Source organism: Mustelus asterias, chromosome 8 (assembly GCF_964213995.1).
Source record: "Mustelus asterias chromosome 8, sMusAst1.hap1.1, whole genome shotgun sequence".
Taxonomy (NCBI): domain Eukaryota; kingdom Metazoa; phylum Chordata; class Chondrichthyes; order Carcharhiniformes; family Triakidae; genus Mustelus; species Mustelus asterias.
The window spans coordinates 5,522,670-5,545,552 of record NC_135808.1 but is presented as its reverse complement, the minus strand read 5'-3'; the positions used below and the strand labels follow the sequence as shown (position 1 = coordinate 5,545,552).

The following is a 22,883-nucleotide window of genomic DNA, read 5'->3' as shown; positions in this document are numbered from 1 at the left end:
TATTTCAGAGGACACAACAGAGGAAAATCAATCTGTCCCGTTTCATTCCAGTTCATTCTGCAGAGGCTACCACAAGGTGGGTTCCAGCAGCTTTTGTCTGTCTCTGAGAGTCCGCGTGTACATAATGACTGTCATTGAATTCGCGTGGGAACGTTGACTGATTCCACAGAATAAAAATTTGTTTCCCTCACTTGGGCTAAACTGACAGTTTTCCATGTGAATTGAAAATCATTGCTTTACCCTGTCTACATCAACAGGACGAAGTAGAAATGGTCGAGAGCTTCAAGTTTTTAGGTGTCCAGATCACCAACAACCTGTCCTGGTCCTCCCATACCAACAGTACAGTTAAGAAAGCCCACCAATGCCTCTACTTTCTCAGAAAGCTAAGAAAATTTGGCATGTCAGTTACGACTCTCACCAACTTTTACAGATGCATCGTAGAAAGCATTCTTTCTGGTTGTATCACAGCTTGGTATGGCTCCTGTTGTGCCCAAGACCTCAAGGAACTACAAAAGGTCATGAAAGGCCCAATCTAACACGCAAACCAGTCTCCCATCATTGACTCTGTCTACACTTCCTGCTGCCTCGGCAAAGCAGCCAACATAATTAAGGACCCCACACACCCCGGATATTCTCTCTCCCATCACCTTCCATCGGGAAAAGGGTACAAAAGTCTGAGGTCATGTCCCAACCGACTCGAGAACAGCTTCCTCCCTGCTGCTGTCAGACTTTTGAATGGACCTACTTCGCATTGTCAATCTTTCTCTACACCCTAGCTATGACTGTAACACTATGTTCTGCACTCTCTCGTTTCCTTGTCTATGAACGGTATGCTTTGTCTGTGTAGCGTGCAAGAAACAATACTTTTCACTGTATACTAATACATGCAACAATGATGAAGGGGATAGATAGAGTGAACGTTCAAAGACTATTTCCTCGGGTGGATGGAGCTATTACAAGGGGGCATAACTATAGGGTTCGTGGTGGGAGATACAGGAAGGATATCAGAGGTAGGTTCTTTACGCAGAGAGTGGTTGGGGTGTGGAATGGACTGCCTGCAGTGATAGTGGAGTCAGACACTTTAGGAACATTTAAGCGGTTATTGGATAGGCACATGGAGCACACCAGGATGATCGGGAGTGGGATAGCTTGATCTTGGTTTCAGATAAAGCTCGGCACAACATCGTGGGCCGAAGGGCCTGTTCTGTGCTGTACTGTTCGATAATAAATCAAATCAAAAAATCAAACCTGGTGATAGGGTGTGGGTGGGGTGAGGAGGGCAGAAAGGATAGTCGCAATTTGAACCATAACAAGTCGTTTTTAAATTCCTGAGGGATGATTGTATAATTGTGTGTTTACATTCCAAAGCTGCCTGATGGAACAACACTGTAAAATTATAGGGGAAATGTTCTCTCTTGTGACCGCTAATCCCAGCTTCAGTTTTGGGAAGGTGGGATCTGTAGAATTCCATCTGTAGAATTTCCAACTTGGACTGTTGGAATGTTTTGCACAGAGTTTGGGTCGCCCTCGGTTGACTGTTCCAAATGATCCTCGCCCACTGGAAGGGGGCGTTTGACACCTGGGGTTTTGGTGTCCATTTTTTAGTTTTGCTTGTGGGCTCAGATTGTTCTTGTCTCTCTCTCTCTCTCTCTATCGCATTCCCTTCATCCCACAAATAATAACGGTTTCCTTTGCCCTAACTGAGAGGCTAAGCAGATAAGGGCAGCATGGTGGCACAGTGATTAGCGCTGCTGCCTCACAGCGCCAGGGACCCGGGTTCAATTCACGGCTCAGGTCACTGTCTGTGTGGAGTTTGCACGTTCTCTCCTCCAGGTGCACCGGTTTCTTCCCACAGTCCACAGATGTGCAGGTCAGGTGGATTGGCCAAGCTAAATTGCCCCCAAGTGTCAGGGGGACTAGCTAGGGGTAAATGCCTGGGGTTATGAGGGTAGGGCCTGGATGGGATTGTGGTCGGTGCAGACGTGATGGGCCGAATGACCATCTCCTGCATTTTAAGATTCTATGATTCAGGTACGAACCAAGCCCTGCTGTGACCTTTGCCCTGTGCCCCTCTGCTCTGCCTTTTTGGATGAGGTCTTAAATCTGCCCTGTCGAATGAAGATCCTGCGGACAATATATGGAAGAGAAGCAGGGGAGTTCTCTCCAGAGTCCTGGTCTCTATTTACCCCATAGCCAACACTAATTAAACAAATGAGAACAGTCCATTCATTATCACATTGCTGTTTGTGGGAGCTTGCTGTGCACAAATTGCTGTTTCCTACTTTAAAACAGTGGAGATGACTTCACTGGCTATTTCACAATTTGAGATCTTGCAAGGTGAATGGAGCTATTTTAATGCAAATAATTTTTTTCTTCCTTTACGCAGTGAGTTTAAATCTATTCATATAATTAAATCAATTCATTTGGGGTGCCACAGTAATATGGAAGCTGCCAGTTGTCATTTACAGAAAAATGCCTCCCGTGTCCATCCACATCCTCCAGATACTTGCCCTGCTGCGCTGTGGAGTTAATCTGATGCATCCCCTGAAGTGCTGATCAATCACTGGCTTATACAGAGAATCCTGCCCATGTCAATGTGGGATCACCGCGGTGATCCAATCCCAAATCCTCCCCCTCTCTCATCTTCCCCTCCCAAAGCAGTCCTTCACTCGCTGGAGGAAGCAGCAAGAATGGGTGAGTGTCAGCCACACGCTGACATTCTTCGCTGCCGCAGGACATCTGCCAAGGGGCAGAGATGGAAATGCCAAAGCCACCGTCCTTCATGTGTAACTCTGAATCTGCCTGTCGCACACAGTGCGGTACCCTCTCATCTGGTGGTTTGACACATTCTCCTTGTTGGACAGGTTGGCTTCGAGTCAGCTGCAGATTTACCAGAGCCCCGAGCAGAGTTACTACGACTTCATGGACGCCATCGACCGGAGGGAGGACACCTTCTATGTGGTTTCATTCCGAAGGGTAACTATTGGCCAGCTTGCACCTTTCTGACTGCCGTTTGGGCCTTGTGTGCGTGTGCCTCTGCGTGTGCATACACACGTGCACATGCTTACATCCTAACTCTGCCCCTGTTCCCCACAGGATCACTTGCTGTTACCAGCCATCAGTCATAACAAGACCAACAGGCCGAAGATGTCCCTGGTGATGCCGGCCATGGCAGTGAACGGTAAGTGAGAGCAGGACATTTATTCCTGCTCCTGCCCCCTCCGTGTGTCTGCTTAAAACGAAACCAGACTGTCTGCATGGTGCAATCAGAGCACAGAAGCAGATCATTCGACCCGTTGTTTCCTGGTTTTGAACATACCTCCTCTTGAGTGCTCTGAAGGAGGGCAACTAAATCAAGACAGATTCTGGCAATGCCGCACTTAAACACTCCATAAGCTCGACCCGGTGTATTCCTGCCCATCCCATCTGGAACAGACAAGAAAGGAACAGCATTTGGGAAGCGGCAGGAACATTTACAAACCAAGTCACGTAAATGGGGGGCTTTAAAAAAACCTGAGGTTCATGCATTGATACAAAGAGAGTAAAGAATCCAAATGAAATAAGGTTGTGTGCCCTCAGCAGAAACCTTTCAGTAAAATCTGGGCAGAGGCACTGCTAGTATACTCGAGACTCCATTCCAAACAGAGTCAGTGATTCACACCTTTCTGCATGTTGCAGCAGGTATGAAGTCTCATTGATTTGGGAGCTTGTTTTCATTAGGCTGCAACTGTATTCAAACAACCAAACGTTTTCAGACAGAGCGAGGCAAACACAGTGCACGCACATAAACACGGTGACTGCATCGTTGCCAGACATTCTTAAGCCAGTCTCTTTGTAAAAGCCATCTCCCGATGCTTTTCCCTCCCCTGTCTCAGTCTCGGTGGACATCGCGGAGGGGCACAAGGAAACCACAGCCAGTTTCAAATGCTGAAACTGCAAAACCTAAGGTTGGTGGCAGACCAGAGTCGCAAAAGTAACGCTCTGAATGAAGTAAATTACAACAGGGACACAGCTTCACAGCGAAAGTAAAGTTTATTTATTGGTCATAAATAGGCTTGCATTAACACTGCAATGAAATTACTGTGAAAATCTCCTAGTCACCATACTCCGGCGCCTGTTCAGGTACACTGAGGAAGAATTTAGCATGGCCTATGCACCTAACCTGCACATCTTTGGACTGTGGGAGGAAACCAGAGCACCCGGAGGAAACCCACACAGACACTGGAAGATCGGGCAAACTCCACACACTGACCCAAGCTGAGAATTGAACCCGAGACCCTGGCGCTGAGGTAGCAGTGCTAACCACTGTGCCATCCCATACAAGTAATTGTATCCTGATAATCGGTTTATTGACAACGGCAGGGGGGCTCGAATATAATAAACTCATAAGGACAGGAACATGAGCGAGCCATTCGGCCACTCAAGCCTTTCCCGCCATTGAAAAAATCCTGGCTGATTGGATTGTAGCATTAACTCCACTTTCCGACCTGCCTCCCCCACTGTCCTCAAATCGCTATCAATAAAAAATCTGCCCCCTGCTGCCTTGAATATATTCAGTGACCCAGCCTCCATGCTGAGCTGGCCAGGGAAGCACAATTCCCTCGAAGAAATTCCTCCTCAACTGGGAGACCCCTTAATTTGAAACTGCCCCCTCCTAGATTCCCCCCAACAGGCCCTTTCAGCATCCAACCTGCCAACCAACCCCTCCCCCTCAGAACCCTATATATATATTTCACTTGGAATACAGTGTTCAATTCTGGTCACCACACTACCAGAAGGATGTGGAGGCTTTGGAGAGGGTACAGAAAAGATTTACCAGGATGTTGCCGGGTATGGAGCGCATTAGCTACGAGGGGAGGTTGGAGAAACTTGGGTTTGTTCTCACTGGAACGATGGAGGTTGAGAGGCGACCTGATAGAAGTCTACAAATTGAGGGGCATGGACAGAGTGAATAGTCAGAAGCTTTTTCCGAGGGTGGAAGAGTCAATTACTAGGTTTAAGGTGCAAGGGGCAATGTTTAAAGGAGATGTACAAGCCAAGGTTTTTACACAAAGGGTGGTGGGTGCCTGGAATTCACAGCTGGGGGAGGTAGTGGAAGCAGATACTGTTGTGCCTGCCGCACAGTCTATTTTAATCCTTATATGATGGACAAAGAATTGCGAGTAGACTTCTTGTTAGTACAACGAATATTTATTTAAAACACACAGTCAATAATCACCCACCCAACCAACAATAAGTTATCTTCCAGAAAATACTAAAGTTCAAGACCAATACTAGACCTTGACTGAACTTTGCGTGACTGGCAAGTACCCAAGCAGATTTTGGCCTTTATCTGTGCGCTGGTCTCTGTAACCCTCTGCGTAGTCTGTTCCTTTGGTCTGGTCTGGCACTCTGGCCCTAGTCTTCCTTCCTTCTCGGGTGTGGTGGCTCTCCTTGTGCTGGTCGTTGCTGGCAACGGTCACTTTTTTAAAAATCCAATTCAATCAAATCAAGTCCAATTCAGAGTCTCAACAAGTAAGACATTCCCGATCCAAGCTGACAAGACAGGGCTCTCACCTCCTGTCTTGGGCTTGATCCAAGCTGATTGGAGCAGGCATAGCTCCTCCTCCAAGGCTTGATCTCATTTGCATCTTAGCCAAAAGGCCGAGATGCCGCTTTTAAAAATTGCTTCAAATGAAGCTAAAATGTAACCTAATGAGTTCAACCAAGTACAACATGTCTATACTACACTTGATCTTAGCCAAAAGGCCAAGAAGCACAGTGGCACAGTGGTTAGCACTGCTGCCTCACAGCACCAGGGACCCGGGTTCGATTACAGGCGTGGATCACTATGTGGAGTCTGTACGTTCTCGCCGTGTCTGCGTGGGTTTCCTCCGAGTGCTCCGTTTCAGTCTGAAAGACATGCTGATTAGGTGCATTGGTCATGATAAATTCTCCCTCCGTGTACCCGAACAGGCGCCGGAGTATGGCGATGAGGGGATTTTCACAGTAATGTCATTGCAGTGTTAATGCAAGCCTCCTTGTAACATGAATGAAAAAATTTGCTCACAACTCTGTTTTGTGGCACTGTATCAAACATCTTTTGAAAATCCCTATACACATCAACAGCATCGCCTTTATTATCTTAACCTGTTAAAGTTTATTAGTCACAAGTAAGGCTTACATTAACACTGCAATGAAGTTACTGTGAAATCGCCCTAGTCGCCACAGTCTGGTGCCTGTTCGGGTCAATGCACCTAACCAGCACATTTTTCAGGCTGTGGGAGGAAACTGGAGAACCCAGAGGAAACCCACACAGACACAGGGAGAATGTGCAAATTCCACACAGACAGTGACCCAAGCCAGGAATCGAACCCAGGTCCCTGGCACTGTGAAGCAGCAGTGCTAACCACTGTGCTACTGTGCCATACTGTTTTTTAAAAAATCCAATTCAATCAAACCAAGTCCAATTCAGAGTCTCAACAAGTTGAGACATTCCCGATCCAAGCTGACCAGATAGGGCTCTCACCTCCTGTCTTGGGCTTGATCTACATGATCCAAGCTGATTGGAGCAGGCATAGCTCCTCCTCCAAGGTTTGATCTCATTTGCATCTTAGCCAAAAGGCCAAGATGCCACTTTTAAAAATTGCTTCAAATGAAGCTAAAATGTAACCTAATGAGTTCAACCAAGTACAGCATGTCGATACTACACTTGATCTTAGCCAAAAGGCTGAGAGGCGACAATCACTGTTGTTGTAGCTCGTTCGTGGGTTCAGAGAGAGAGAGAGGGAGCTTCTTCTGTTGTGCAGCACCTTTTATACCTCCTCGGTTTCCTGTCCTTTTTGGGCGGTCTCCTGATTCTTGTCAATCAATCGATCAGGGCTTGATCACCCTGATTGATAAGAGTCCAGTCAGGTGCTGCCACACCAATCTCTGGGTGTGTACCCAAACGGCCATGCCTGAAGGTGCTGGAGGCACATAGGTCACATACTTCCCTCCCAACTAAGGGGTTAAGGCTCCCCTTTGTCTGGTAAACAAGTCTGTTTGACCAGAGAGTGTCCATTGCCTTTGGGATGGCCTATTTCCTGTGTATTCCGTCGTCTTGAGCTGCAGCCTGTTTATCTTTTAAATGCAATAACAAGTCTAACAACACCAGGTTAAAGTCCAACAGGGTTTATTTGGTAGCAAAAGCCACGAGCTTTCAGAACAGGCTGCTCCTTCATCAGGTGGGTGGGAGTTTTGATCACAAACAGGGCACAAAGACACAAACTCAATTTACATGAATAATGATTGGAATGTGAGTCTTTACAGCTAATCAAATTTTAAAGGTACAGACAATGTGAGTGGAGGGAGCATTAAGCACAGGTTAAAGAGAGGTGTATTGTCTCCAGACAGGACAGCTAGTGAGATTTTGCACATCCAGGCAAGTTGTGGGGGTTACAGATAGTGTGACATGAACCCAATATCCCGGTTGAGGCCGTCCTTGTGTGCGGAAACAGTGCAACCCTGTACAAAGAACGCCCAGCTTTTGTCGCGACACTACGGACTTCCTACAGAAATTCAACACACATGGAGCAGTTGAACCAGGAGCACTCCTCATCACAATGGATGTCTCGGCACTCTACACCAACATCCCCCATGATGATGGCATTGCTGCAACTGCCTCAGTGCTCAACGCCGACAGCTGCCAGTTTCCAGATGCAATTTTACAACTCATCCGCTTCATCCTGGACCACAATGTCTTCACCTTCAACAACCAGTTCTTCATCCAGACACACGGAGCAGCCATGGGGACCAAATTCGCACCTCAATATGCCAACATCTTCTTGATGTGGAGATGCCGGCATTGGACTGGGGTGAACACGGACTTTAACCTGGTGTTGTGAGACTACTTACCAACATCTTCTTGCACAGGTTCGAACAAGACTTCTTCACCACACAGGACCTTCAACCGATGCTATACACTAGATACATCGATGACATTTTCTTCCTTTGGAGTCATGGTGAACAATCACGTGGTATATATGGATTTTAGTAAGGCGTTTGATAAGGTTCACCATGGTAGGCTTCTGCAGAAAATGCAGATGTATGGGATTGGGGGTGATCTAGGAAATTGGATCAGGAATTGGCTAGCGGATAGGAAACAGAGGGTGGTGGTTGATAGTAAATATTCATCATGGAGTGCGGTTACAAGTGGTGTACCTCAGGGATCTGTTTTGGGGCCACTGCTGTTTGTAATATTTATTAATGATCTGGATGAGGGTATAGTTGGGTGGATTAGCAAATTTGCTGATGACACCAAAGTCGGTGGTGTGGTAGACAGTGAGGAAGGGTGTCGTAGTCTGCAGGAAGACTTAGACAGGTTGCAAAGTTGGGCCGAGAGGTGGCGGATGGAGTTTAATGCGGAGAAGTGTGAGGTAATTCACTTTGGTAGGAATAACAGATGTGTTGAGTATAGGGCTAACGGGAGGACTTTGAATAGTGTGGAGGAGCAGAGGGATCTAGGTGTATGTGTGCATAGATCCCTGAAAGTTGGGAATCAAGTAGATAAGGTTGTTAAGAAGGCATATGGTGTCTTGGCGTTTATTGGTAGGGGGATTGAATTTAGGAGTCGTAGCGTTATGTTGCAACTGTACACAACTCTGGTGCGGCCGCACTTGGAGTACTGTGTGCAGTTCTGGTCCCCACATTACAGGAAGGATGTGGAGGCTTTGGAGAGGGTGCAGAGGAGGTTTACCAGGATGTTGCCTGGTATGGAGGGGAGATCCTATGAGGAGAGGCTGAGGGATTTGGGATTGTTTTCGCTGGAAAGGCGGCGGCTAAGAGGGGATCTTATTGAAACATATAAGATGATTAGAGGTTTAGATAGGGTGGATAGTGATAGCCTTTTTCCTCTGATGGAGAAATCCAGCACGAGGGGGCATGGCTTTAAATTGAGGGGGGGTAGTTATAGAACTGATGTCAGGGGTAGGTTCTTTACCCAGAGGGTGGTGAGGGATTGGAATGCCCTGCCAGCATCAGTAGTAAATGCGCCTAGTTTGGGGGCGTTTAAGAGATCCGTAGATAGGTTCATGGACGAAAAGAAATTGGTTTAGGTTGGAGGGTCACAGTTTTTTTTTTAACTGGTCGGTGCAACATCGTGGGCCGAAGGGCCTGTTCTGCGCTGTAATGTTCTATGTTCTATGAAACAACTATATGATGACATCAAGTTCCATCCCACCATCAGACTCACCATGGACTACTCTCCGGAATCGGTTGCATTCTTGGACACTCATCTCCATTAAGGACAGTCATCTCAGCACCACTGTACCGCAAGCCCACGGATAACCTCACGATGCTCCACTTCTTCAGCTTCCACACTAAACACGTTAAGGAAGCCATCCCCTACGGACAAGCCCTCCGTATACACAGGATCCGCTCGGATGAGGAGGATCGCAACAGACACCTCCAGACGCTGAAAGATGCCCTCATAAGAACAGGATATGGCGCTCGACTCATCGATCGACAGTTCCGACGCACCACAGCGAAAAACCGCACCGACCTCCTCAGAAGACAAACACGGGACACGGTGGACAGAGTACCCTTCGTCGCCCAGTACTTTCCCAGAGCGGAGAAGCTACGGCATCTCCTCCGGAGCCTTCAACATGTCATTGATGAAGACGAACATCTCGCCAAGGCCATCCCCACACCCCCACTTCTTGCCTTCAAACAACCACACAACCTCAAACAGACCATTGTCCGCAGCAAACTACCCAGCCTTCAGGAGAACAGTGACCATGACACCACACAATCCTGCACAGCACCTCTGCAAGAAGTGCCGGATCATCGACACGGATGCCATCATCTCACGTGAGAACACCATCCACGAGGTACACGGTACATACTCTTGCAACCCAGCCAACGTTGTCTACCTGTTACGCTGCAGGAAAGGATGTCCCGAGACATGGTACATTGGGGAGCCCATGCAGACGCTACAACAACGGATGAATGAACACCGCTCGACAATCACCAGGCAAGAGTGTTCTCTTCCTGTTGGGGAACACTTCAGTGGTCACGGGCATTCGGCCTCTGATATTCGGGTAAGCGTTCTCCAAGGCGGCCTTCACAACACACAATGCAGAGTTGCTGAGCAGAGACTGATAGCCAAGTTCCGAATACGTGAGGACGGCCTCAACTGGGATCTTGGATTCATGTCGCATTATCTGTAACCCCCATGACTTGCCTGGGCTTGCAAAATCTCACTAACTGTCCTGTCTGGAGACAATACACATCTCTTTAACCTGTGCTTAACGCTCTCTCCACTCACATTGTCTGTACCTTGAAGACTTGATTACCTGTAAGATTTGCATTCCAACCATTATTTTGTAAATTGAGTTTGTGTCTTTATAGGCCCTGTTTGTGAACTTACCTGACGAAGGAGCAGCGCTCCGAAAGCTAGTGGATTTTGCTGCCAAATAAACCTATTGGACTTTAACCTGGTGTTGTGAGACTTCTTACTGTATTCAAGCTTGTACAGGCTAGTAACTCAGCAGATTTCGACTTCTATTTCTGTGCTGTTAGCAACTCCAAAGCAGAAGTTGCCTAGCTTTTACTCTGGGAGTATCCTATTCCCTTCCTGCCTCACTATTAGGTGGTCTCAGTATCCCTCCATTAACAGGCTCTTCCTTCTAGCAAGTATGTCAATAACTCGCCATCACAGATTTCAAATTACTACCAAGGGATCCAGAGGGGAGATAAGAAATGTTTTCATTGATTTTGATTTGATTTATTATTGTCACACGTATTAGTGTAAAAGCTATCAGGATCTGGGATGTTCTAAAATGTGGTCAAAGCTGGTTCTGTCAGTAATCTGCAAAGAAATTGGACAGTTTGTTCAAGATGGGCAAATTACAGTCTTAACGGATAGAAGGCAGGGGTATGGGGCCGAGCACAAATGTTCTTTCAGTGAACCAGCACAGATCCAACGGGCTGAATGGCTTCTTCCAGTGTGGGTTAAGTTTCTATAATTCTTTAACTGAGGAGGAGAAATAATCTCCAGATTCAGAAAAGGCCATTTACCCATTCAGCAAGGATTACCAGTGCGATTCCAACTCCACCCCCGTCCGCCCAATGCTCTACATCAAGGCAGTTTTACCCTGCAATTCAGAGAAAGTAACGTTCAAACAAGGATTGCTTCTGCCTCCCATAAAACACTATTTTGCTCTATAGCCTTCAGCTGAGGGGCCAAATGGTCTGCTCTTGATTGGCGTGTACTCTGAAGCAGAGCAGAGCAGGGGAGCAAATAGACATTCCCCCAACAAAATCATTACTTTAACAAGAGAGCAGACTGCGTGCGTGCGTGCTGTGCTTTACAGCGGCGGCGCTGTGGTGTGTCATTGGCTGTAAAGGCCTTTTGGGGTATCCGGGGATTGCTGGACAATGACCATTGCACATTTAACATCCACCCAAGAGTGTGTGTGGAGAGGGGGCGGTAGGGAGGGGGCTTCTTGGTGTAATGTGTCCCACTACTGTGACGGGAATGGAGAGAGAATCCATTTAGAACACTCCCAATGCAGGATCCAGTGACCAGTTGCTGTGGTTGATGTCCTCGTGCACACCTTGCACGCTGGCACGTACACAACACACACACTCACTCTGAGAGTGAAAGTCGCACTTGTGCTCTCTCTCTCACTCTCTCACTCATCTGCTACCTTAGGCAATCCTTGTCAGTGGAGCGCAGTCCCTGCTGTAATGTGACAGCTAACATATGTGCAGCAAGCCCTCAATAATCACAATGTGATCATACAGTACAGAAGAGGCCCATCGGCACAGTGGTTAGCACTGCTGCCTCTGCACGCCAGGGATCCGGGTTCAACTCCAGCCTCGGGTCACTGTCTGTGTGGAGTCTGCACATTCTCCCGTGTCTGCGTTGGTTTCCTCCGGGTGCTCCAGTTTCCTCCCACAGTCCAAAGATGTGCGGGTCAGGTTGATTGGCTATGCTAAATTGTCCCTTCGTGTCAGTGGGATTAGCAGAGTATATTATGTGGGAATAAGCGGATTGTTGTCAATGCAGGCACAGTGGGCCGAATGGCCTCCTCCTGCACTGTAGGGATTCTGAGTCTGTACTCAAAATAGATCTTTCACATGCACCTGTGAGAGCAGAGAGGCTTAACATCTCATCTGAAAGACAGCATGTCTGACAGTGCAGCACTCCCTCAAACTGCCCTGAGATTGGCAGCCAAGGTTTTTGTTCTCAAGTCTCTGAATGGGGATTGAACCCACAGCCTTCTGATTCAAAGGCGAGGAAACAGCGCTCAGAGCTGCAGCTGATGACGTTCACTATTATCTACTGGCAGCAGTGGGAATTATAGAAACCCTACAGTGCAGAAGGAAGCCATTCGGCCCATTGAGTCTGCATCGACCACAGTCCCACCCAGACCCTAGCCCAGAACCCCACATATTTACCGTGCTAATCCCCCTGACACTATGGGTCAATTTCACATAGCCATTCAACCTAACCCGCACACCTTTGAAGTGTGGGAGGAAACCAGAGCACCCGGAGGAAACCCATGCAGACATGGAGAGAATGTGCAAACTCCACACACACTGACCCGAGGCCGGAATTGAACCCAAGTCCCTGGCGCTCTGAGGCAGCAGTGGTAACCACCATGCCATCCCGGAATGTAGAATCCTTTCCAGGAAAACCACTTGCGTCTGGAGGTCAACTTGCCTGCATTGCCAAAATCCAAAACAAAACAGCCGCTGAGAGCTGAGATTTCACAATTGGGCAGCACTTACTGAACAATGCTGTGTGCGCTCATGCCTACACTAACAACTAACATGGCTCTTGTACACTTTCTAGAAGTGCCATACATTCAGGAGCCAGAAGCTATTCACCACAAACAGAAGGAATATGTTCAAGCCTCGCGCTTTTTTTTTTAATTACCCAGAAGCTTGGGGAACCTATAATCCCCTGCTGCTTTCCCCATGGCAACACCTTGTCCAATCAGAGTTGACTTGCCAGTCAATCAGGACCCCTTGCTGTGCTCCTCAGAAATTTGGCATTTTTGTGTTTGTCTTGATGAGTGCCAGATGAAAAGTTTCAGCAATATTCCAGATTTCAATTGAGTCTCTTTTGGAGAAGGGTACTGAGAGTTAATGGAGCTATGGTGGATAAATGGAGTTGAATTAGGATCAGCAAGTATCTGATTGAAGGGTAGACCGGGCCGAGAGATTCTCTCCTCCTTGTTATCTGCGATCAGGCACTTGGCGTGCTGAGTTTTATTTTATGCGGATCTCTTCTGACCGAACCCATCCTGTGTTGTTTCTTCCCTCAGAGAGCCTGTACAACACCACACGCGGCTATGAGGTGATGATGCAGATCGACTGCGAGGTGATGGACACCAGAATCATTCAGATCAAGAGCTCCTCGGTGCCCCCCTCCCTCCGCCACCCCCAGGACAACAGCACGGGCTCCTTTCACCCCCACGGTAACACCAGCAGGACGCCCAGCGCGGGGGAGCTGCGACCCCAGCCCCTGCCTGTCTCTGCGCCCAGCAGCAAGGACGCCCTGTACCTGACCGGTGAAGTGTAGAACCAGTGGCTTCGCAATCTCTCCCGCCCGCAAAGTCAGCAGGATCCTTGCAGCGACAGGAGAGGTTCTTCATTTGTTCCCCTCCCCTCCTCCTCCTCCTCCCTCCCCAACCCCTCCCCTTTTCCCCAACCCCCTTCCCTGCCTCCTCTTCCCCCCTCCATCCACACGAACTTCCCTTTCAAAGATTTGACATTTCTGCTGCTTTAAGGGTACAAATGGTGCCGGGATGCCGGTGCTAGTGGGTAGGAGAGTTACCCAGAGGGGAGATCTGGTTGCTTTTAAGCTTCTGTAAGGCGGGTGAGGCGCAGGTCACCTCCCTCCCACCTCGAAAGGTGCAGGGCACTACGCATACTGCTCTTCAGGATCCTGGCGCCCACGTGAGCCTCTCTGCTGATGGTAGAACCCACGTTTGGGGCAAAAACGTGCAGACTGGCACCTAATGGCTTAGAACGAGGGGGCGGGGAGGGTGAAAAATTTCTTGACGCCGCTTTCCCCCACCTCAACCCCTCAATATCCAGCTCAGAGAAACGCTGCGGATGTGGACCAGTACTTTGTATTTCTCTGGGGAGGGGGAAAAACCGAGCCAGCGGCACTCACCCAGTTCACCACGCTGACCTGCTGCGATCAAGTCTTGTATTTATCCTTAATGCTGTTGCACTATGCAATATGTTAACTTTGTGATCTGAACCTAAAGCTGCATTGCAATGAAATAACGTCTGTCCCAGCTTGCTGCAGCGTACACTGAAGAATCAACGGAACAGGTCGACAAGCTGGAACATCATTGCTACCAAATCGGATTCTTCCCCCTAACCCGCATGTCTGTGTGTATATAAAATGTGCTTCTCCACTGGCGCGGGAAAACCTTTGTGTGATCATAGTTTGGTTAGCTCAGTGAGGGAGGCCTGTTTCACGCAGTAATCGCCCAGTTACCAATTTTTTAAAATTACTATTGCTTTACATTCAACCTGTCCACTTGCTCTGATGGCGGTGAACAATATCTAACCCTCCGCAGCAGCGGAGACTTAAATCAACCGCTTCCCATCCACCCTGATCTGTTCGCTTATTCAAAACGAAAGTGTTGCCCACAGTTTGATGTATTTCCCATATCCGTGACCATGTGTACTACAGAATAGGAATTTCACTGGTGAGAAATGTACATAGCATGATGGGTTTCTATTATGTCGCCAATCTATTAACTGATAATTGTGTGTGTGCGGACGCCAGTGTGAGTGTATGTGCGCCCGTGCATGTACATGTGTGTGTGTGTGTGCGCCTGTGTTGAGTGTGTGCCTGTGTGTATGCACGTGTGTGGGGGTAACACGCATGCATACGTGTATGTATATTGTAATGTTCAGCACAATTGCCCTTCACGGTTTGACCTTGTTTTCTTTCACGTGTTCCAAATCAACAAGCATTACATTTTCCCCCGTCACAAGCCCTGCAGAGAAGCCTCTTCACTTGAGCCCAGGAGGCATATCACTGTGGGGAGGGAGTGTAGGTGAACTGGCTCGCTCGGTTAAATCAGAATTAATGTCCGTGTCACTGTGGTTTTGCAGTGAAAAGGGGAGTGAAGGCTGAGCCAGCCTAAATGCCCTGCCAATGTCTGACAAAGTGGTAAGTCAGCGATGGGAAAGATAATGAGCGCAGTTTGCCCCAACCCTTCCCTCCCTGCCTGTGCTTCCCGAGGGCAGTGTGCAGAGACCCAGTCACATGCTGTCTTCAGCCACTACACTTACAGATTCATCACAGAACTTGGCATCTATATTGTGGGCATCTCCATCGATAATTCACCTGCGACTACATGAACCTAAATTTGTGATTTTAAAATATATAGATATATATAAATAATTTATTATTTAACTTTGTTTTTTTTTTTGTTTAGTATTTTTCTCTTGCTCAGTCTCGCAAAGTCTTTACGACCAGACTAAATTTTCACTGGACCTGGCTGAGGAATGTACAAAGTGCGACGCTCCTCCTTCCCTGGTCCGGATTCGTAAATGAAAAGGTTTCAAATTGTCCGACTCCTGAGGCATGCTCAAGTAGGAAGCTCGTAAAAATGTCAATATTTGGGGTTGAGAGGAAAATGTTTTCTTTAAAATTCTCCATCTGTATATAAGGTTCACCACTTGGAATGTGTGTTGATGAACCTTTGGCTGGACCTGCACTGATGTCAATGGGCAGGAAACATTGCGTCCCTGGTGAACTGCAGCACTGGCGGTGCAGACAAATACCTCGAACTTTAGGGACAAGACAATGTCATTGAACTCTTGTGCCTTGCTCTGCCTCCTCGACCCAGTTGCGAACGTTTGTCCTTTGACTGGAAAAGCTCAACTTCTTCTTTGAGCAAAGATGTTTAACAAGGAAGATTCACAGAATTTAGGAGCAGGAGGAGGCCATTTGGCCCTTCGAGTCTGCTGTGCCATTCATTATGATCATGGCTGATCATCCAACTCGATAGCCTGATCCTGCCTTCCCCCCACATAACCTTTCATCCCCTTCACCCCAAGAGCTATATCTAACTGCTCCTTGAAAACATACAATGTTTTGGGCCTCAACTACTTCCGGTGTTAGTGAATTCCATAGGGTCACCACTCTCTGGGTGAAGAAATTTCTCCTCATCTCTGTCCTAAACCCGCTACCCTGTATCCTCAGAATGTGACCTCTGGTTCTGGACACCCCCACTGTCGGGAACACCCTTCTTCTACCTACCCTGTCCAGTCATTTTATAGCTGTGCAAAATCATGAAAGATTCTGAGAGAGTAAATAAGGAGAGACTATTGCCAGTGGCCACATCATCAAAATCAATATCCTGATCCCACTTTCTCCCCCATATCCTTTGATCCTTTTAGCCCCAAGAGCTACATCTAATTTCTTCTTGAAATCGCACAACGTTTTGGCCCCGAATACTTCCTGTGGCAGCAAATTCCTCAGATTCCCCAATCTCTGGCGCGTTGATGTAGTTTATGATGAAAAGTGATACAATACCACACAAGCAGGGAGGAAATCATCTGCAGTCAGATGACAGTGTGAATGAAATGCCTGATGGGGAAAACATTCCAGGGAGAACAGCAGCAATTTGTATTTACAGGGTGTCTTTAACACTGACAGCCCAGATTTCAGGAGTTCCATAAAACAAAATTTGAACCACAGAAAGGAGCGTTCTGAGAGCAGACAATGAAAGTTTGGCCAAATGGTAAGGGAGGGATTAATGGAAAGCTCCTTCAGTGAGCTAGCACAGGCACTATGGGCCGAAGCGCAACCTTCTGTGCTGCCGCATTCTCTGGAGTAAAGGAGAAAAGGCAGGTGGATGTCTGCTTCGCTGGCAACTTTACTGCGGGGTCGGTTATTGGACTTTGCTCGCAACTAGTTACTCAACACGTCGCCAACTTCCCTCCCTCTTGTTCCACTTCCAGTCTCAGTGGGTGATTCACACCACTGATTAGGTTACAGGCATTGTGACAGTAACATTACTCTGTTTGCAGGTGGGGATGTGGCAGTGGTTTCACCTTTCAGTTGGAATATAGTGAGGAAAAAAAAATCTGGCTCTGCAGACATCTGGGAGTAAGGTATCGTGAGCCGTTCTCACGTTCGTTTCCTTTCATTTGAGCTGTTGGGAACCTCCCCTGTCACAAGGTGACCCAGCTGGCTGTGTCGTTCTGCATAAATCCGCTTTCAATTCTCCTGGCAGTTTCTCGAACCCAAAGTAAAAACCTATGTTTGACAAAGCGGGTGAGGCAAGTGCTGGCGTAAAAAAGGGATTGCAATTTGCTTTTCTCTAACATAGATGTGGCCATCCTCAGGAATAAATGAAGTGAGTTTGGGTCTCACTGAAGCACTTACTGCAGGAGTCTCCCCGAGATGGGAGGGTGTTTGGGAACCATCTTCAGGTCGTGATTCGAGCCACCAGATCCGATATCGGCATGCAATCGTCCCTCGAAACCATCTCACTCCTGGGTTTGTTGTCTATTTGCTCTTGTCAGTGGGGTATTTGAAGGGGAACCACTCCACCCATATCTCTGTTGGATGAAGCACAGTCCCAGTCCCTAGAGGAGGGAAAATATTGTAGGCTGCACTTAGAGGCTGGCATTGGTCAAGTAGTTTTAAAGAGAATTTTATCATTGCACTCAAACCAGTTCCTCCCTCCAAATTTGGGCCGCATTTGGCAAGCCAAAGTCCTGTTACTCTTTATTGACTCTCGATCATGATCTTTTGACTATTGTTGGGAGAGGAGTTACGTTGCGATTTGATATCATATCCTTTCACTATTGTTCTTAAAGCCTTAGCTGTTTGTCACTGGGGTGTGGTGGAACAGGAAGGTGCAGTCATTGAGGCGCTCTTGTTACGATTCTGTGAACCTATTCAAGTCAACCTGACCTCCAGGTCCCAGGAGTTTTACACGTGGGAGCCAGGGGGGCGGCACGGTGGCACAGTGGTTAGCACTGCTGCCTCATAGCGTCAGGGACCCGGGTTCGATTCCTGGCTTGGGTCACTGTCTGTGCGGAGTCTGCACGTTCTCCCCGTGTCTGTGTGTGTTTCCTCCGGGTGCTCCGGTTTCCCCTCTCAGTCAGAAAGACGTGCTGGTAAGGTGCATTGGCCATGCTAAATTCTTTCTCAGTGTACCCAAACAGGTGCCGGAGTGTGGCGGCTGGTGGATTTTCCCAGTAACTTCATTGCAGTGTTAATGTAAGCCTACCTGTGACACTAATAAATAAACATAAACAGGAAGCCATTCCAAATGTTGATCCTTTTTTGTGCCACATTCCTCCTAGCATCCACGCGGAAGTATCTCTCGTCACAGGTTTTTAACTGGATATTCCATCACTTTTTATTCATTCAGTGGATGTGGTGGCTAGGTCAGCGTTTATTGCCCAACCTGAATTGCCCCTGAGGGCAATCTGACACCCTGACTCGGTGTGGGATGTTGTTTGATGATCACTGTTGTGAAAATGTTTCTTGAGAGGTGAAAGATGCTCAAAATTCAAATGTTGATTTTACATTCAACACCCCCCCTCCCCCAACCCCCCCCTCCTGCCCCCAACCCCCTCCTATTCCTTCCCCTCTCCTTCTCCCCTTCCTCCAACCCCCTCCTACTACTCCTCCCTCCCCCATAAGACATAGGAGCAGAATTAGGCCACTCGGCCCATCGAGTCTGCTCCGCGATTCAATCATGGCTGATAATTTTCTCATCCCCATTCTCCTGCCTTTTCCCCATAACCCCTGATCACCTTATTAATCAAGAACCTATCTATCTCTGTCTTAAAGACACTAAATGACCTGGCCTCCACAGCCTTCTGCGGCAAAGAGTTCCACAGATTCGCTACTCTCTGGCTAAAGAAATTCTTCCTCATCTCTGTTTTAAAGGATCGTCCCTTTAGCCTAAGGCTGTGCCCTCTGGTTCTAGTTTTTTCCTACGAGTGGAAACATCCTCCCAAAGTCCACTCTATCCAGGCCTTACAATATCCTGTAAGTTTCAATAAGATCCCCCCTCATCCTTCTAAACTCCAACGAGTACAGACCCAGAGTCCTCAACCATTCCTCATATGACAAACTCTTCATTCCAGTGATCATTCTTGTGAACCTCCTCTGGACCCTTTCCAAGGCCGGCACATCCTTCCTTAGATAGGGGGCCCAAAACTGCTCACAATACTCCAAATGGGGTCTGACCAGAGCCTTATACAGCCTCAGAAGTACCCCCAACCCTCTCCTACCCTCTCCTACTCGCCTTTTCCTTCTCCCCCTCCCCATCCTCCTCCTTCCCCTCCCCCCTCCTAATCCCCCTCCCCTCAATCCTACTACTCCTCCTCACTTCCTTCCCCCACTCCCTTTTCCCTACCCCCCTCCCTCCCAATCCTTTCTTGTCCCTCAATCCTCTAACCTATCGATTCACTCCGTTGACACTGTGCTGTGCCACCCATTCGCTGTTCCCTCTGCCGTCTTGTTCAGCATCATTCTCCAGCTTTGCTGTGAGCAGGGCTCTAAGTTTCTGGCACTGTGCTTTCCAACCTGCACTTGGTGCTGGCCAAGGAATACAAGGTAGAAATCTTATCCACTATGTTTATTGCCATTCAACAACCATGAGACGGGTTAAGTGACAAATCTCTGAAACGCCCATGTCCCTTCCTGACTTGCCGTCAGCGCTAGCGTCAGGTAAACCTGATGTGTGTTACCTCCTGCCGGCCAGTGTATGGACTGGGGCAGAGTTGTCTTGCTCTTTCTATTGCCTGACCTTTATGTAGGACTATTCGTCATCCTTCCCAATTTGAAACCGGCCTTCCCTCCTCGCCCTCATCCCCCCCCCCCCAGTCCCCCATTTACCCCTTCACCCTCCTAGTCCCCCATTTGCTCCGGAGCCCTCAGCTCCCTCCCCACCTCATCACTCAGCCTACTTGTACTGAGCCTTCATGGAGTTGCCTCCCTGTGACAGGTTTGCAATGACACATCTTGGAAGATGCCCAGATTCCCACGACCCATTGTATGAAAAAGCCCCCTAACCTTGCCCCTGAATGTCTTGCCTTAAATATTTTGTCCTCTAATTTCTCTGCACGCCCACCCCACCCCTCAAACACACTCCAGAGGAAATAGGACAGACAGATGGAAACTTATCCGCTTCTTTAATTAAGTCAGACAATTCATTTTGATCAGTCCTTAACCACAATGCGAGCTGGGTGTGCGAGGGATTAAATATTTCTTATCCTGTAAATCATACTTCTTTAAGAGCTAGCTTCATTTATATTGGGTGTGGGAGGTGCTGTTTTGGAGTCACCGTGAGTTCCTCATCCTGGTCAGGGCTTGTATTCTGGCAGAATGCAGCAAAGTGAGAGACTCTGTCTCCTACCCTGACATCTGTGCTGTCCTCGACTAGTGTCTGGCTGGACTCGGGTGCTTGATGTGGGGCCACGTTCAGTTTTTTGTTGGCACCCGCCATGTGAGGTGACATGGAATATTCCGCAGATTTCCACGGTGTACGAACCTTCTGAAGCAGATAGTTTTACACCCCATAAGCCAAAAGACTGTGGTATATAATGCCATGTTATCCAAGAGATGGAGACTCATGGTGAGAATTAAATGGTGTGGTATTGCCGAGAGCGTTTGTAACAATTCCCGTCTCATCCTGTGAACTATGCAAATGTCTCACATCTTAGATTTTTGTTTGTAAATAACTTTTTTATTTCTGAACACGATGTGAAATGGTGATGTTTATAATAAAGGTGATAGTGATCAAATTGGCTAGTGGTTTCACCTTAAACAGAAATGCTAAGTCACTGTGTAAGGGTCTTTCAGTGCCCCTGTGAGTGATGGTCTGTCTGTGTGTCTGTCTGTCTGTATGTGTGTGTGTCTGTGTGTGTGAGAGTGAGGGTCTGTCCGTGCGTGAGCGTGAGGGTCTGTCGGTGTGGGTGCGCACGAGTGAGGGTCTGTTGGTGTGTGCGTGCACGAGAGTGAGGGTGTCTCTGTCTGTCGGGGTGTGTGTGTGTGTCTCTGTCGGGGTGTGTGTGTGTGTGTCTCTGTCAGGGTGTGTGTGTGTCTCTGTCGGGGTGTGTGTGTCTCTCTGTCAGGGTGTGTGTGTGTGTGTCTCTCTCTGTCGGGGTGAGTGTGTGTCTCTCTGTCGGGGTGTGTGTGTCTCTCTCTGTTGGGGTGTGTGTGTGTGTCTCTGTCGGGGTGTGTGTGTGTGTCTCTGTCTGTCGGGGTGTGTGTGTGTGTGTCTCTGTCTGTCGGGGGGTGTGTGTGTGTCTCTGTCTGTCGGGGTGTGTGTCTCTGTCGGGGTGTGTGTGTGTGTCTCTGTCGGGGTGTGTGTGTGTGTCTCTGTCGGGGTGTGTGTGTGTGTGTCTCTGTCGGGGTGTGTGTGTGTGTCTCTGTCGGGGTGTGTGTGTGTGTCTCTGTCAGGGTGTGTGTGTGTGTCTCTGTCAGGGTGTGTGTGTGTGTCTCTGTCGGGGTGTGGGTGTGTGTGTGTCTCTGTCGGGGTGTGGGTGTGTGTGTGTCTCTGTCGGGGTGTGTTTGTGTGTCTCTGTCGGGGTGTGTGTGTGTCTCTGTCGGGGTGTGTGTGTGTGTCTCTGTCGGGGTGTGTGTGTGTGTCTCTGTCGGGGTGTGTGTGTGTGTCTCTGTCGGGGTGTGTGTGAGTGTCTCTGTCGGGGTGTGTGTGTGTGTCTCTGTCGGGGTGTGTGTGTGTGTGTCTCTGTCGGGGTGTGTGTGTGTGTCTCTGTCGGGGTGTGTGTGTGTGTCTCTGTCGGGGTGTGTGTGTGTGTCTCTGTCGGGGTGTGTGTCTCTGTCGGGGTGTGTGTGTTTGTGTGTCTCTGTCGGGGTGTGTGTGTTTGTGTGTCTCTGTCGGGGTGTGTTTGTGTGTCTCTGTCGGGGTGTGTTTGTGTGTCTCTGTCGGGGTGTGTTTGTGTGTCTCTGTGTCTGTCGGGGTGTGTGTCTCTGTCGGGGTGTGTGTGTATCTCTGTGGGGGTGTCTCTATCCATGGGGGTGTGTGTGTGTCTCTGTCTGTCAGGGTGTGTGTGTGTCTGTCTGTCTGTCGGGGGGTGTGTGTGTGTCTCTGTCTGTCAGGGTGTGTGTGTGTGTGTCTCTGTCTGTCAGGGTGTGTGTGTGTGTGTCTGTCTGTCAGGGTGTGTGTGTGTCTGTCTGTCAGGGTGTGTGTGTGTCTGTCTGTCAGGGTGTGTGTGTGTGTGTCTGTCAGGGTGTGTGTGTGTGTGTCTGTCTGTCAGGGTGTGTGTGTGTGTGTCTGTCTGTCGGGGGTGTGTGTGTCTGTCTGTCGGGGGTGTGTGTGTCTGTCTGTCTGTCGGGGGTGTGTGTGTGTGTCTGTCTGTCGGGGGTGTGTGTGTGTGTCTGTCTGTCGGGGGTGTGTGTGTGTCTCTGTCTGTCGGGGGGGTGGTTTGTGTCTCTGTCTGTCCGGGGGGTGGTTTGCGTCTCTGTCTGTCGGGGGGTGCGTGTGTGTGTCTCTGTCGGGGTGTGTGCGTGTCTCTGTCTGTCGGGGTGTGTGTGTGTCTCTGTCTGTCGGGGTGTGTGTGTGTCTCTGTCTGTCGGGGTGTGTGTGTGTCTCTGTCTGTCGGGGTGTGTGTGTGTCTCTGTCTGTCGGGGTGTGTGTGTGTCTCTGTCTGTCGGTGTGTGTGTGTGTCTCTGTCTGTCGGTGTGTGTCTCTGTCTGTCGGTGTGTGTGTGTGTCTCTGTCGGGGTGTGTGTGTGTCTCTGTCTGTCGGGTGTGTGTGTGTCTCTGTCTGTCGGGTGTGTGTGTGTCTCTGTCTGTCGGGTGTGTGTGTGTCTCTGTCTGTCGGGGTGTGTGTGTCTCTGTCGGGGTGTGTGTGTCTCTGTCGGGGTGTGTGTGTGTGTCTCTGTCGGGG

At 48.7% G+C, this 22,883-nt stretch overlaps 1 protein-coding gene and 1 pseudogene across 3 annotated transcripts in view; one reads left to right on the top strand and one right to left on the bottom strand.

Moving 5' to 3' along the window:
- atf6b (activating transcription factor 6 beta) overlaps positions 1-20,775 on the top strand; it is a 110,392-nt gene extending 89,617 nt beyond the window's left edge. For all 3 annotated transcript variants that reach the window (XM_078217304.1, XM_078217306.1, XM_078217305.1), the window contains 4 exons: positions 9-76; positions 2,865-2,976; positions 3,097-3,181; positions 13,296-20,775. In XM_078217304.1, coding sequence (XP_078073430.1) covers positions 9-76; positions 2,865-2,976; positions 3,097-3,181; positions 13,296-13,552 — 522 coding nt within the window. In that variant the 3' untranslated portion in view covers positions 13,553-20,775. The remainder of the gene's footprint in view (positions 1-8; positions 77-2,864; positions 2,977-3,096; positions 3,182-13,295) is intronic.
- LOC144498069 (U2 spliceosomal RNA) lies at positions 6,579-6,721 on the bottom strand (annotated as a pseudogene).
- Positions 20,776-22,883: the final 2,108 nt, after the last annotated feature.